The sequence below is a fragment of the Hippopotamus amphibius genome, chromosome X (genome assembly GCF_030028045.1).
Source record: "Hippopotamus amphibius kiboko isolate mHipAmp2 chromosome X, mHipAmp2.hap2, whole genome shotgun sequence".
In the NCBI taxonomy this organism is placed as follows: Eukaryota; Metazoa; Chordata; class Mammalia; order Artiodactyla; family Hippopotamidae; genus Hippopotamus; species Hippopotamus amphibius.
Genome location: NC_080203.1, coordinates 75,597,007 through 75,613,004, shown reverse-complemented (window position 1 = coordinate 75,613,004; position 15,998 = coordinate 75,597,007). Strand labels below are relative to the sequence as shown.

Genomic DNA, 15,998 nt, shown 5'->3' with positions numbered 1-15,998 from the left:
GTGAAAACAGGAGTGATGGAGAGAATACAGGGCACTAACCTAACAACAGGGCTTAACCACCTCTAAGTTCTAGCTGCCTAGTTCCCATATCCTCTTCCTGACTCTGCCACTGCCACTACTGCTCTCTAGCCTTCGCCACTCAAAGTGTGGTCTATGGACCGGCAGCAGCGTCACCTGGGAGCTTGTTAGAAAGGCAGAACTTCAGCCTCCCCTCAGGCCCACTGAATCAGAATTTGTACTTTAGTGCTCACTTCAGCAGCACATATACTAAAATTGGAACAATACAGAGAAGATTAGCATGGCCCCTATGCAAGGATGACACCCAAATTTCTGAAGCATTCCATATTTTTTGGATTGGGAGTTTGGGGTTGGCAGATGCAAACTATTATATAAAGAATGGATAAACAACAAGGTCCTACTGTATAGCACAAGGAACTATATTCAATATCCTGTAATATACCATAATGGAAAAGAATATGAAAAAGAATACACACACACATACCTGAATTACTTTGCTGTACACCAGAAACTAACAACATTGTAAATCAACTATACTTCAATTAAAAAAAAAAAGAATTTGTATTTTAACAAGGTGATTTGTATGTACATTTAAGTTGAAAAAGCATGACCTAGGCCACAGGGAGGCAGTAGTGGTTTTTTTGTTTTGTTTTGTTTTGTTTTGTTTTGTTTTGTTTTGTTTTGTTTTGCTGAAAGGGAACATGCCCATGAGTTTCTCCTGAATTAATATGGTTATACAGGGTACTACCATTACCAAGCAAGCTCAGCCACAAAAATTAAATATATATAGCCCAGATCCAAGGAGTCTTGCTTCTTCTTCAAGAAAACATGTCTACACCCTCAGAAGTGACAACTCTGCTTATTAAAATAAAAATTTTTACAGTTTCTTGTACCATGTTTCCCAGCCCTAATTGCTCCCTCTTTTTTGTTTTATAAATTTATTTATATTATTTATTTATTGGCTGCACACGGGGTTTCTCTAGCTACTCTTCATTGTGGTGTGCAGGCTCCTCACTGTAGTGGCTTCTCTCGTTGTGGAGCATGGGCCCCAGGCACGTGGGCTTCAATAGTTGCCGCACATGAGCTCAACAGCTGTGGCTCATGGGCTCTAGAGCACAGGCTCAATAGTTGTGGTGCACGGGCCTAGTTGCTCCATGGCATGCAGAATCTTCCCACAGCAGGGCTTGAACCTGTGTCCCCTGCATTGGCAGGCGGATTCTTAACCACTGTGCCACCTAGGAAGTCCTGCTCCCTCTTTTAATACCCTTCCTCTGCCTTAACAAATGCTTACTGAAAGCCTCCCTACTTAACAGCAAGGGAATTAGACAGTTTTGCTTTGCTTTGATTTCTTGTCAAAGTAATTTTTTGAAATGTTAACTTTATTGGAAAGTATGTAGCTTTTCTGTTTACCAAACATATGGGTTTAAAAATAGTTGAAAAACATTCATAAAGAAGACTATTAACAAAATCATTTATTATGATAATAATAATAAATGATTTTGTTAATAATGAAGATAAAGTTTACACTACCTTCTGGGAGATAAATGAAGCATATCACACTAGCCAGCATAGACAGATGCTCACCTAATTGGCCAGAAAATGTCACAAATAATCCTACTAGTATCAGGGTTATAATATTTACTCTTATAATGACAAACAACAAGTTCATTTTTTTTTCATTTTTTTTTTAAAGAAGCACTTCGCTCTGTGCTGAGTTCTGGCCTTGGTTCCAGGAGTTGCCTTTGGTTTTGAATGTCTCCAGGCTCATCATTAAAGTTTGGTGGTGGTAATGGTATATCTAAAAGTCTTAAGTTGAACCCATACTCTCAGATCTGGCTTAGAAAACAACAACAACAACAACAAAGAAAAAAAAAAAAGCAAAACCCCAAACCAGAACACCTCCCAGCTGAACATCTTTTTTTTTTTTCTATCAGATAGGTTTTAGCATCCAAATGTAGTCACCCCCAAACCTCCACAAAACACCTATCCCTAGGATACTTCCCTCCCAGCAATAAAGTCCTATTTCTTAACTGCTTCATGCACTTTTTTCGAGTTTTCTTAATTCTTCAAAAGCTTTTACTAGGTTATAGGCAGACTACCAAGAGTGTGAATCATAAAAAAAAAAAAAAAAAGCTTTCAAAAGGACTATTCTCTCCCTAATTAGCCCCGCTGTGAAGCAGGAAGTTAAGGCTATGAACACCTGGGTTCAGGGCTGCGTTCAAGCACAACTTACCTCATTTGCTTATGCAGTGCATATGCTTCAATCAAGGAATGTACCATACTGGCCTAAAAACATCAGCAAAAAAAGGGGGAAAAAGGCAGAAAATAGTCTCTTAAATGTTTAATTCAGAGAAATCCCATTGACTTCATCATCCCGAATAAAGGAACTTTTTAACTCCCCTCCCTTCTTTGTACTTAGTTCCAAAAGCACTTTAGACAATACAGATACAAAGTATCCAGATCGCTACCGCAAAGCGATCGGGCCTTACGGAGGTGATGGAACACTTTTCTCCTGCAGCTTCTTCTCCACTTCGGGGATCCCTGGCCACCATCCCCTCCGTGCCATCCCCTCCCCCGCACTTCCACCCCACCCCCACCAGTCCCTTGGACGGCCCGCTGCGCTTTCAGGAAACTCTCTAAGGGAACACTTCTTCCATCACCTGGTACAGCTTGCCCAAATTTCTGCTGAAGATTTTCCCCAGCTCTCTATCCTCTTCGCTTCCTAATGCCCTCCTGTCTACCGCTCCCCCCCTCCAAGGATCTTTCATCCCAACCTTTCTTACCCGTTTGGGGACTTTGGCCAGGGAATCGCACAGGCTAACATACTCGGGACTGTAAATGTAAACCGGGGGCAGCGACTGCCCACCGTTCGCCGGTTCCTCCGGCTCCTCCATCTTCCACTTACAGCCGTTCCGAAGCCACCGTCCGGATCTGGCTTCTTTCGGACTCAGCCCGGGCTCAGGTTCCTGCTCCTCTGATCGGCCGCAGCGGTGCTCCCTGGTCAACATTCCCTCCTAGTCGCGAGATCGCCGGTGTCACTGTCCCCGCTCCCCATCCAGTTGAAGGAATGCATGGGCCTTCTCAGGCCAGGACCCCTTTATTCAGTGACTACAGTTCAAAAACTGGAGGTCGGTAGATATAAAAGCCCAAATAGCTGCCAATTAGGATCAATATTTTATGGCACAAATAAGCACAGTCAAAACTAACCATTGTTGCCCTACGGGGCCATTTGAGATGAGGTCAGACCAGCTTCAGAGCATGCTGGGAGATGTAGTTTCGAGGGATTTGAGTAGCGGAAGAGCCGGGGCTAATTACTAAAACAGCCGCGAATTTGAGTTTTAGCGCTTAAAAAAAAAAAAAAAAAAAGCAGCGTCAACGCTTTATGAATTGTCTCAATCTGCAAATACACCCATATAAATATCTAAAGACAGACACAATGTGGCCCAGCACCACCCAACTACATCAGACGGGCTTTTTTTGGTGGGGGATTAATTAATGGTACAAACGGTTTGAAAAGTTTACACAGTAAATTCTGTGCCGCAACTTAGTTCACTGCTTTTCATCATTAACTATCCATGTCCATTTAAGAGTTAACAATCTCAATAATTTACTCTGGCAAAGCTGGTACCACTTTCCTAAGAGGCTGGCTGGTAGTCTGTAAACTGCTTGGTAGAGTCCAATTAAGCAATGATGTCAAATCACTCCTTGAAAATTCACGTGGAGAAAGTGTGTAACCAGATACTTTCAGTGATGTTTGGAAACTGCAGCTGCTCTTCCTTCCCTCCTTTTGTCTCTATAGCTATATAAGGGTTAGGGAAATATTTTAGGTTTAGTGTGAGGGTTCACATTAAAGAGTATCCTGAAGCAGTTTTACAATTACCATCAGTATTTCCAGGTTCCTGGGGGCACCAGTGATCTGATGCAAACTAGTAATGCCCAAGTCCCCAACTCTCACATCAACATAAACTGACCTTACTAACACCTCTCAGACAACCCAATATCCTTACTCTCTTTAATATCTAGTTTGCTTTTTTTTAAATTCTTTAAACGTTTATTGACTATTGTGATATGCACTTGGATATATCTCATTTCATCCTTGCAACAGTCCTATAAAGGAAGTTGTAATACACCCATTTTACAGATGCAGTTTGAAGAGAGAAAATGACTGTTCAAAGTCACACAGTTACAAGCAGAAAAGCAGGAATTCAAAACCAGGTCTGCCTGACACTGAAGCTTTTGAACATTCCCTTTACTATATAAACTTGATTCCTCCAGGATGACTTTGTGTTAAATCTAACTTTGTTCAACCCTCCATTTAGTGTCCCCTCAATACTTAGTATTCTGAATTTTTTCTCCTGTGATGTGTTGTTTAGCTAGAATGTAAGCTCTTATGCTTCCTCTGTATCTTCCCATAGCAACTAGCTCAAAGTTCTGCAAGCATTCAATCATCCATCAAACTTTATCTGATATCAACTAAGTGTACAGTACAGCTGAGGATTCAATCCTCAAGAGGAATTACAATCTGATCTCTGCTCTCAGGGAATTTGCATTTTTATAGAGATGAGACAGATACACAAGAAACTATATGCAGTGAAGTCAGATAATGAATGTAGGGTGCTTAGAGTATTTAATAAATAAGCATTAACTACTTAATAACTGGTACTTAGTAAATGGCAACTAGAGTTCTTATTCAGTGACATCTGAGAGGGTCCTAGCAGATAGATGGGTTTTTACTTGGTGAAGAAGGGAGCCAGGGGAGGGCATCCTGATGAGAATCAACGGCATAAGCAAGAACATAAAGGAGAACATTTCTAGGCTAGTTTAGCGGAAGGGGCTGGCTCATGAAGTGTTTTGAATACTAGGCTAAAGAGAATAGACTTCATCCTGTGGGAAATGGGGAGGCATTTAAACAGAAATCTTAAAATAAAAGATTTCTACAGCAGTAGTGTGTAAGGAAGATTAGTTATTGAAAGTGAGAGTGCTGCAATGGTTCAGGTAAGAAATAATGCTGATTTATGATTTTTCTTTTGGCCATGCCACGTGGCATGTGGGATCCCAACCAGGGTTAGAATCCATGCCCCCTGCAGTGGAAGCACAGAGTCCTAACCATTGGACAACCAGGGAATTCTGAAGTAATGATGATTTAAACTGGGATAGGGGCAATGGAAACAGAGAGGGAGAAACAATGCATAGGATAGGTTCAACAGGACTTCCTTACTACTGGTATTTGGATATTGGTGAGAGAAGCAGATGGAGGAGAGTCATTGAAAATTCTTAAATTTAAAGTCTGTGTGAAGAGAAGGCCAGTAGTATCAATATAAGGAACAGGGAAATGAGAAGGAAGAACGCAGAGGGTAGGACAGGTGCTTAACCCATTTTATTTCCCCACAAAGAGAAGATAGCTAAAGTCATAATAGTGGCTGAGATATCTAAGGGAACATGACTTTCTCCACTGTGATGTTTAATCATCATATCTAACCTAACATTTTCAAACCAAACTCCTGATTTTCCTATTCAAGTCTTGGCCACTCCTTCCCCATCTTTCATAGCTCAGTAAAGATACCAACATCTATCCAGTTGCCTAAGCCAGAAACCTGGGAGTTATTTGTATTCCCTCCTTTCCTCTCACTCCCAAATCCAATCCATCAATCTCCATTAGTTTCACCTCCAAGACATGTCTTAACTACACCCACTTCTCTCCTCTGCACTGCCACCACTCCAGTCATGGCACTGTCATCTCTCACTTGGACTTACTGCAATATCTAACTGGTTTCTACTTCCACTCTTGTTGACTTACAATCCATTCTTTTTGTAGCCGCCAGAGTGAACTTCTTAAACAATGTAAGTCAGATTATGTCACTTTTTAAAATCTGCCCCACACCATGGTGAGAATCTTTGAGCTAGGAAGAAGAGAGTGATTTGGGGGAATGCCTGTTTGTGGGAGTTAGGAGAGAAAGATTCCAAAAAAGAGACAAAAAAAGGAATAGCTGGGTGAGAGCTAGTACAGTTTCACAGAAATCATGGGATGACTTCCAAAAAAGGGAGAGGTCGTAACAACGTCATGTATTACAAACGGGTCAAAAACCTCTTTTACTATTAGGGGTTCACTGGTGCTTTATGAAAAACACATGAGGTAGGAGAGGAAGCCAGATTGCAAGGGGTTAATGAGTGAAGCCAATGCTTCTTCCTTTTCGAAGACATTTGATTGTGAAAGGAAGGAATTATTATGGTATATCAATCTAGGGGGATGGCAGAGCCCAGGAATATTTTTTAGGATAAGAGAGAAATGTGCATGTTTACAGAGGGGAAGGAGTCTACAGAGCTGTAGGAGTTGACTAAAAGGTGAGACCATGACAAGATGGCAATATAAGGAGGAAACAGGCCTTGTCTAGGGCTTTCATGGATAGGCAGTGGAGGAAGAGGGCAGTATACTGACTGGCCAACCGAGACTCTAACATCTGGACCCTATTTGAGGTAAAAATGGATTGTTCCATGTGTTCTTTTCAGTTCTAGCAACAGGCAGCTTAACACTTCAACATGGGGAGCGTTGCTTCTAAACTGGAAACAGTATCCTCATTTGGCATACAATGTAGCAAGATGATTCAACTATGGAGAAAGATAAATTGCTCCACGAGGATCTGCAACAGCAAATCCCACAGGGAGGCTGCACCATTAGTCATGATCAAGATAGAGCACAAACCATGCCAAAGGTCCCAACCTCAACTTTCCACATGCTTAATACTCATATGATTCTTAACTTGGGAAGCAAACATTTCCCAAAGCACCAGATTTGCAGTCAGAGGACTTGAAGTCAGAGGAAATAGGTTGAATCTTGTCTCCAAAGTTTACTAGTATGGTGACCCTGGACAAATTCCTTAATTCACTTTCCTTAGCCATTTTTGCTAAAGGTAGTTTTTGAACCAGCAAGGTCAGGATGGGCTGTGCCACTTCTTTTGATGATCACCTCTGCCTTCACTTGCTGGCAGAAGCAGGCAGAAGGGAAAGCAAACACATTAAGAAGTCACCTCCCCTCTGGCCACCTTCTCTGTGTGTTTTACAATATGCCCACCGATGCCTCAACTGTACTGAACCAGCTGACCTTTGTTTTCATACCACTTCCTAATGTCTTTTTCTTGGAGAGTGTCATTGTTGAGAATGTGAACCCTAGAGTCAAACTGCTTGGGCTCAGATCTCAGCTCTACCAACTCCTGGCTGATATTCAATAATTTGCCTTTAATGTGCAGTGCCTCAGTTCCCTCAAATGTAGGATGTACATTCCCTCAAATGTAAGACAAGAGTATCTATCTCACATGGTGACTGTGAAGACAGAATACGATGGTCCATGCCAACTGCCTGTATAACAATCTTTGGCATTTGTAAGCACTCAAATATTGACTGTTATTTGTTTTAAGAGCTATTAAGCTAAATATTCCTTAATTTGGGAAAAGTCTCCACCCTACTGTTATCCTCACCCACATACCACTACTGCAGAGGACTATTACTGGTTTGAGAATAGGTCCTTCGCTTTTAGGCCTAGCCTTAAAAGAAATCAGACTTCTGCTAAATAAAGGGTGACCATACCAACCAAGATGGGATACTCTTGAGTGACAGAGAGTGCTATTAATAATTATGCCAGGACAACAGGCATAAACGGAGACTGTCCTGGGCAAACTAAGACCTAAGGTCACTCAAGTTTAATAGGAAATAACGACTAAATGTGGAAAACACTATATTTATTTCCACTGCATTAGTACAGGTACTAGGTATTTGGTAAGTACAAAAACGGTAAGAGTAAGAATAACTTTGGATGCATCAGCTGCATAAAATTCTCAGAATGTATTATAACCTAATTAACCAGGATGGGACTGCAGAGACTGTTCATCCTTGCTGGATAAACCCTCTTTGGAGGATAAACACAAAAGGCTAATGAGTAGTATAAACGAGATTCTGCTGAATATTTGTAACACTTAGGAGAACAAACTGTTTTTAGGTACCCTCCAGTAGTGCAGGAGCACCACCTGCACACAGTTGTAATGCTGATCAAAAATCAGTCTTATTCATTCATCGGAACAGGTTCCCTAAAGACATCAATAAGCTAGTTTGAATTCAGTGAACCTAGTTTGAGCAGCCATGCATTTGAATGATAAAACTGCATTTCTTTACATATATTACATATCATATTATATAAAGTATAATATATGATTTATGTATGAATATTATTCTACTTTGACCCAATTATTAGCTTTGACTGTACTGCATAATTAGAGTATATAAAATAGAGCCATGAAATAAACTCCAATCACAGAAACACATATAAAATTTTACACATTGGCACCAGACATGATTTAATTGGAAATTCTAATTTTTTATTCTATTTTCAACACATAAGTGCTTAAAAAAATCCAATGTGTTTTTTAGTATCACATGCTTAAAATGAATAATGAGTTGAACTTTCTAAACAGCTGCTTTAAAAGTGAAGTATCTCGGTATGGAAAGCATAGTGATAGATAACTTCATAAACCCAGAGAAATGTAGCCATCAGTCTTAGCTCAGGTAAATTTGTGTAGGAGGGAATGGTGGCTTTCAACTGTGCCACTCCAGATATACTCCCTGTGGCTGTGGTACAGTTGCAGACAGTGAAAAGATAAATAGTTTCGGAAGAGGGTGTAAATTTTCTTTATAAGTGACCAGAAAATCATGTAATCAGAAAGCTACTTATTGTGTGTTTCCATTTCCTATAAGAAAGGTACTGAAAAGGTTGGCCATCCTTTCTTTGTTTCCACTGCTTTCTATTACCCTACTATGCTCATTTATTCAGGTGTACTCATAATATTGTCACTGGTTCTATTACAATTATTTAGAGAGTTCCCCCATCCCCATTATTGGAGAAAAACCTGAAAAAATCTGAAGGAAAACAGGGGATTGAAGTAGGAAGTTATCTGAGTGCAAACAGGGAAATTAGTAGAGTCTTTACAGGAGAAGGAAAGTGCTATGGACTGAATGTCTGCATCCCTCTAAAATTCATATCTTGAAGCCTTAATCCCCAATATGAAGGTATTTGGAGGTGGGAGCCTTTGGGAGGTAATCAGGTAGAGTCCCCACGGCAGGATTAGTGCCCTTATAAAAAGAAGAAGAGCCCAGAGCTCACTCTCTCTGTGCCATGTGAGGATACAGCAAGAAGGCAGCCATCTACAAACCAGAAAGTGGGCGCTCATCAGACACTGAATCTGCTGGTACTTTCATCTTGTGCCTCTCAGCCTCCAGAACTGTGAGAAATAAATGTTTGTTGTTTAAGCCATCCTGTCTGTGGTACTTTGTTATAGCGGCCTTGAACTAAGACAGAAAGGAGAAATATTCTTCAATGGCTATCTAAACCTGAGACTAGGGAAGAGAACTCAAGGAATCCTCCACTATCTTTTGTGTGTCAGCCTGAGGCTATAGTCACACCCCTCTCCCATACATAACACTCATATTTACATACTTACTCAGTTTGTCAAATGTAGATAAAGACAGATAAATACAGACATGTCAAAACTACTTACATTCAGAAAAATTCCCATGTATGGTTTGACACACATACAAATGCAGGTGTTTACAAGAGACAGATATATGACCACAGATATCAACATATACATAGTTATGAGCACTAGAATCAGGAAGTAAAAATCTAAGTGAATGAGTTTAAAAGTAGATAGGAGGGCAGGGAGTTGGAGGGGGTGGATGCTATAGAAAGTGAGTAGGTGAGTGGGACAGAGCCCAGGTGAGCACAAAGAAAGAGTGCTCAGTAAAGCAGCTATAGACTGGACTGCTGGATTCCTGTTCACCAAAGACAGTGGCTTCAATTATTCTCTGTGTTGTGTGCTGGTCCACGCTTCAGAGGTATGGATTATTGTACAAGGCTCTCTTCAGGACACTAACCCATCTCTGATTCCTTCTGTGTTCCCTAGGTGTAAGACTCTACCCAGACATCTTCTCTTCTCCCCTCTCCTTTCTGGAATTGGGCTCCTGGCTCCATTTCTCTGGGTTATTCTGCATTTTCTGCTACAAGTACATCTTTGAGTACCAGCAATCTTCATAAAATGTGATTTTAAGTGTTAATACTGAAATCCTTAAATATACACACTGCACTTGCATTCTTTTTGATATTTCACCAAAGGGAGAGTAAGAATTATGTGTGTAGACATAGAGAAGGCAAAAGCAGAGACAGTAAGCCTGCACAGAAAGAAGTTCATCATTCAGTGTGAGGCAGCACATGAGTAAAGAAGAAGATCATGAGCTGGTACTCTTTTCCTAAGAAAAGGCACTTAGAATAGATATTTCCAATTCATAGCAGCATAAAGTCCAACAATTTAGGGTTTACTCACTTGAAATAATATCCTAAAGCACCCACCACTCAATCACACAATGAACCAAACATAAGAAAAATTAAACTTTAGGAATAAGTTATTATTAACACCTGCTCCCCAAACAGGAGTTAGAAAACTAATTTTGTAACAGATCTGGAGAATAAAAACACATGCAAACTTTTATGAACCATGAAAGAATTAAGGCCCGCAATGAAGAGCCTGGGTGAGCAGAGGCCTCCAGACAAGGGTTCGCATCTTCTAAAGCAGTTAGTTTATCAGAAAAGTTCACTCTTCTTGGGAGGGATGGGTTGGAAATGGGTAGGGTGGGAGTGATCAGGCCATCACATTCCAGTTCCATGCACAATCAACGAGGCAGGAACCAGCTGTCAAAAGGCTCCCAGCAGCCAGGGCCTACAGGCCTCACTGCATGGCACAGATGCTGTGGGGCAGGAACTCCTGCACGTAGGTGGCGGCTGCCTTGGAGAGGTAGGTCATGGTGCCAAACCTGCCACTGGGTGCACTGTCATACAGAAGAGTACAGATGCCAGATGCAGGATCCTTTGCCAACATGATATCATCTGCGCCGAGGGTTTTCTGTTTGGTTTTTACGGGTGGGAGAACACAGGGGAAAGGAAAAATTACTAATCCTATTAATTAAAGTCCTGATTAGAATAACTCAGAGCCTCCTCCCCACCACCAACTAGCTGGATCTTAGGCTGTTTAGACAGGAAGAGATCACGGTTATGCACAAAATGGTGACTATGAATTTCTATATATGTATTTTTCACTAGATCTCAAAATCATATGAAATTATTTTAAAAGCATTAATTGTTTAGAATTTTTGAAAGTTAAATATAATAGGTAATTAGAGTTGTGTTTGTTAAGAGTCAAATGTTAATACTTACAAATCACCCAGAGGGACTTTGGTCTGAATTCTCCTAGTACTACTAATTTCAGCATGTATTATTTTATCTTGCATTTGATCATTATTTCTAAGTCGACTTAATTCAAATACACCTCAAGCTTTCCAAGCTAGAGTCTATGCCTAAAAGGGATCACATTTTCTGATACAATGAACTAAGAGCAATCAGAATATTTAAAATTAGGACTGTCCTAGAAAATCCTTGAAAAGTCCTAGAGAAACTCTGAATTTCCTTTGCATCTCCCCCCAGGGCCTAATAGAATGAAACACTGATTACATATTTTGGAGACTGTTCCATTAACAACAGTGCATGTCCTTCACTTTATGTGTTCCTACTGTTAATCTAGGAAACATTTGGAAAGCTTACAACAGTTTGCATTTTTAAAATGTGCTTAATTTTCTGGAATAAGATTTATTAATAAGAAAATGTAGAATTAACAGTTCCACTTTAATATCTTCCTATGGGTAAGAAAGAAAAGCAAAACCAAAACAAAACCAAAATCAAATCTTCTCCTTTCCTTAATAGTTGAGAAAGGATACACTTTCCAATAGTTTCTTATTAAGTCCTTATTGCTACAAAAAGTAGTGTGATAAAAGTAGTCTGAAATATGATGAAAAGCATAAAAGTTTCCTGAGTTCCGGGCAACTTTACCATCTAACACAACCACAAAACACATGGTAAAAGACAGAGATCATGCTGCAGACTACTTCTTTTACAAATAGAGCCCAGAGCCACTATGAAGGGGGCCTAGAAAAGAGCTATGAGGAAGAGGGCACAAGAAAGTGACCTTGGCTTCTTGAAGAGCTCTGAATGCAATCAGGTTAGTATCAGACATTCTTCTTCGAGAATACAACAGGTTTGCCTACCTGTTCTTGAAGAAACAAGTCATTGGCAATATGAACTATTTTTTCCACAGCAATGATGCTTCCAATACTATGAATTTCAATGTCTGCCATCATGGTGAGGACAAGGATGGCTTCAACCAGAAGCTGGCGGTACTCCGGCTGAGGTACACGATTCAGCACAGACTCCACGTGAACAGAAAATTTAATCTCTCCTGGAGTCATCTGTGATAGAGAAAAAGAAAATCATTTCCTAAGAGCCCATCATGCAGGATTACCTATTCTGAAAGGCAGAAGAAATACTGTAGCCAAGAGTACTGCTTCAGTCTCCTTTAAAGTAATTGAGTGAGTAAATAGGTTCAATCTTTTTGGAAGACAATCTGGCAAGCATAACAAGAGTCATAAAAGTTCAATGCCCTCTAACCCATAATCCTGCTTCTGGAAGTTCATCCTAAGGAAATAATTCAAGAGAGGAGAAAAGCCCTATGTGCAAGAGTGTTTTATAGCAGCATTATTCACAAGCGTAAAACTAGAAGTAATCTAAACATGGGCATGGTTGTGTAAATAATGGCATATCATAGTATAGCAACTTCATGAGTCTAGAATCATTAAAAGAATAAATAAGATGACTGTGGATAAAGGAAAAATCTAAGTAGAAACTAAAATTGTATATACATGATGATGAAAATTATGTAAAATATTTACATACTGTTAGATTAAAAAGGGCATGAAGAAATATAAAGTTATTTTAGGGTGAAGAGGATTGAGGAGTAATTTTTGGTAAAACTGTATTAAGTATATACTTTAGGGTGACAATGTAGATTTGGAGTCTAAAGGCTTGGGTTCAAGTCCTGTCTTTGTCAGTTACTAGTTCTATGACCTTGGACAATTTGCTTCTCTACATTTGTATGCTTATCTGTGAACTGGGAACTACAATCCCTTTCTTAGCTATCTCACATAGTTGTGGTGAAGATCAAATTCAAGACTGTGTTAAAGGTGTTTTGAAGACTCTTAAAGGTACATTCAAGTATGTATTATTATTAATTCTGTTAACATTTCAATCTTGCTTAAAGGCAGAGCGAAGACCAAGAGAGGACACAGTGCTCCTTGCTAGAGAAAAGGCCTCTAGGCAGGGGTGGAGCCCTGAAGCACAGCATTAGCTTTCTGTACCCACCCCTCCAGCCATGATCTGCAACAACTCCAGAGTTTTTGAGAATTTTCTACGATTCAGTCTTACTATTCCCAGCTTCCTAATTCTAGCTCCTTTGTTGATTTTGTGTAAAGGCTATTTCTTTATAATTTCAGTGTGATTGGGCAAAAAGCAAAATATAAAAGCACCTCCTAATCCATGTCTGTGGTTCATGGCAATGTTTTCCAATCATGGTGATATGTCAGAATTATTCTAAGGATTTTTTTTTTAAAGTTCAGGTGCTCATGCCCCATCCGTGTAGAGTCTAATCCACTAAACTGGAGATAGGAGCTCAGGTTACTGTGATATATAGTTAGAGCTAAGGACCATTGGTTTATGACCACTGGTTTATAGTCCACAAGCATTCTACTAGAGAAAGGTAGGAATGAGCAGGATGGAGACATGAGAAGTCATTCATTCATTCATTCTTAGATTTCTATCTCATCTGTCATTTCCAACTCTGGCAACACTCACATAAATCAGCCTAAGTTAACCATTAAAAGAAGCTGTCTTTATATAATTAATGTAATATATAATTATTCTCTAATATTCCCATTCTATTTTTTAAAAACATTCTCTCCTTTCTTCCAATGCATTTCATGTTTAGTTGATTTATAAAAGCATAGATTTGTTATTTTGAGAAGTGGTCACTGAAATACTTTAGCCAGACAAGCTATCAATCACATAAATGTGAACGATACAGAATCTTACCTCTCTAGTGGTTGAAGAAGGAAGAACAAAACCTTCCACAGAAAGTCCATGACACTGTAAAACAGCAAAAACATATCACCAAGGATATGCTGACAACTAGGAAACTGTAAGGAGACACTTAGTATTTCTAACTGTGTTCCACTGAGTAGATGCTGAGTAATCACAGGCCAGTGAAAGGCCCTGCAGCCCATGTGTCTTTGCCAAGGGGTTGCGATTACTGTGTGGCAAGAAGCAGGGTTGGACTATAGGGGATTCAAGGTTCATCCTCTACTTAGGGGAGTAGAAGGGTCAGGAAGATCTACCTTCTGGGACAGACTAGCCCTAAATATTCAGAGACTACCTGGGAGAATACCATGGTAGGTCCCAGAGCCATCACAAACAGACTTTCAGAAAGATTTTTTAGGCTGAAGAAAAAAAACTCAAGATATACATTTATCAGACATGCATAATTACATTTTCTAGGGAAGCATCCCCTATCAGCACTCCTGATCCTCTCACCCTGCTCTACTTTCTCTATAGTACTTATCATCTTTCAACATTCTGTATAATTTACTTATTCATTATGTTTCTTATTTATTGTTTGTCTCTCCCTAGTAGAATGTAAGTTCCATAAGGACAGAGATTGTTGTCCGTTTTGTTTTCTGTTGTACTCCTGTGCATACCTAGAACATTACCTAGTACATAGCAGATGCTCAAAAAATACTATACGAATGAATGATATTTTATCTTCCCCCTCACCATCAATTCGATTACTAAAAAGCAGTGAGAATTGACTTGCCATTTTAGATTTTAAATAAATAAAAACATTATATATTAAACCACAGATAAATATTCCAGTCTAACAGGTTTATCAGCCCTACCAGACACTTCCATCCCACGCTCCACATGCCAAATAACAATCTTTGTACAGAGAATTACCAGCCTTGAAACATACATGCAGAGTGATTATGTTAGTCATACTCTGAAAGGAATGGAATGAAAAAAACAGAGAGCATTTGTTTTTCCCCTTTACATTAGGACTTCAAGTTCATGTTTTTATTCTGGCACAAAACACCCAATTTTCCCAGTCAGATTTGAATGTTCCTTCCCTTGTATTTTCACAGCCTTCTGGTTTTGCACTTTTATCATATCACTTTTGGCCTTGCATTATAGCTGCTATGTAAGAAGACAGCTATGGATTAAACTCTTTGATGACAAGAGCCGATACCTTCTATGGTATCTGGGTAGAAGAGCACCTACTACATGTAGTCTGTGAAACTGAATTGCCATAAGCCAGGCATAACTGGAGAGATAAAGCACATATCTGTTACCACTATGCTATAGCAGTTAAATGGAAGGAAAACAACTGATAGGTATTCTTTGAAAGGAAGATTGCTGGAGCTGATAGTTTGAGGAATCAACTTTCATCTTTCCAAAGGATCACCTGGAAGAATATCAATGTGCTAAGGGGAGAAACACAACTAAAGGTTTTGAAGTCCTGGTTGAAGTGTTCTTCAGGTCATTAACAAGGGCAATGAAGCAAAAAGTGGCACCTATGAGACTATGAATGAGTATAACGTCTTTTTGGCCCTCTAAACCTCCCACAATCATAATGATGTGATGTCCCCTTGAATGTCTTTGGCAAACTAGGCCTTTGACAGAAAAACAAAAATTGGTCACGCCAGTAGAGTCTTTTGATTATCAGCATCATTGTGACTACACTTATTTAGTAGTTTTCATCCAAGAAAAAATATAGGTAAGAGCATCTCATAAAACTTCCCAGATGCCACAGTTGTTTTACTATAGTAATATTTGCTTATTAACAGCACATTGCTACAAATAACATTTCTACTCTACAACAGCTACAAAGAAAGTGAGTCTTTATCACCACATTCATTTGATTAGCAGTAAATGTATCACAATGTCCCACAATGTCCACCTACGGCCAAAAAGCAGAGAAGTGATGATTTTCGAAATCTCATTTATAAAC

General features: G+C 39.6%; 2 protein-coding genes and 1 non-coding gene across 15 annotated transcripts in view; 1 reads left to right on the top strand and 2 right to left on the bottom strand.

The window, feature by feature from the left end:
* The window catches only part of HDAC8 (histone deacetylase 8), a 240,559-nt gene extending 237,329 nt beyond the window's left edge, over positions 1-3,230 (bottom strand). For 6 of the 9 annotated variants that reach the window (XR_009050221.1, XM_057717478.1, XM_057717481.1 and 3 more), the window contains exons 1-2: positions 2,802-3,230; positions 2,252-2,304 (exon numbers count right to left, since the gene is read on the bottom strand). Coding sequence is in view for 6 of the 9 variants with exons in the window: in XM_057717478.1 (XP_057573461.1) it covers positions 2,252-2,304; positions 2,802-3,026 (278 nt within the window). In the remaining 3 variants the exon portion in view is untranslated. The remainder of the gene's footprint in view (positions 1-2,251; positions 2,305-2,801) is intronic. The other 3 variants (XM_057717485.1, XM_057717483.1, XM_057717484.1) reach the window with 2 other exon arrangements.
* On the top strand, positions 244-350 carry LOC130842828 (U6 spliceosomal RNA). Its single transcript, XR_009050600.1, has one exon. It is a non-coding gene; the product is annotated as a U6 spliceosomal RNA (small nuclear RNA).
* A 4,574-nt stretch (positions 3,231-7,804) lies between the features above and the next one.
* The window catches only part of PHKA1 (phosphorylase kinase regulatory subunit alpha 1), a 120,277-nt gene continuing 112,083 nt past the window's right edge, over positions 7,805-15,998 (bottom strand). For all 5 annotated transcript variants that reach the window (XM_057717829.1, XM_057717830.1, XM_057717831.1 and 2 more), the window contains 3 exons: positions 14,030-14,083; positions 12,154-12,354; positions 7,805-10,958 (listed from right to left, as the gene is read on the bottom strand). In XM_057717829.1, the coding sequence (XP_057573812.1) occupies positions 10,785-10,958; positions 12,154-12,354; positions 14,030-14,083 (429 nt within the window). In that variant the 3' untranslated portion in view covers positions 7,805-10,784. The remainder of the gene's footprint in view (positions 10,959-12,153; positions 12,355-14,029; positions 14,084-15,998) is intronic.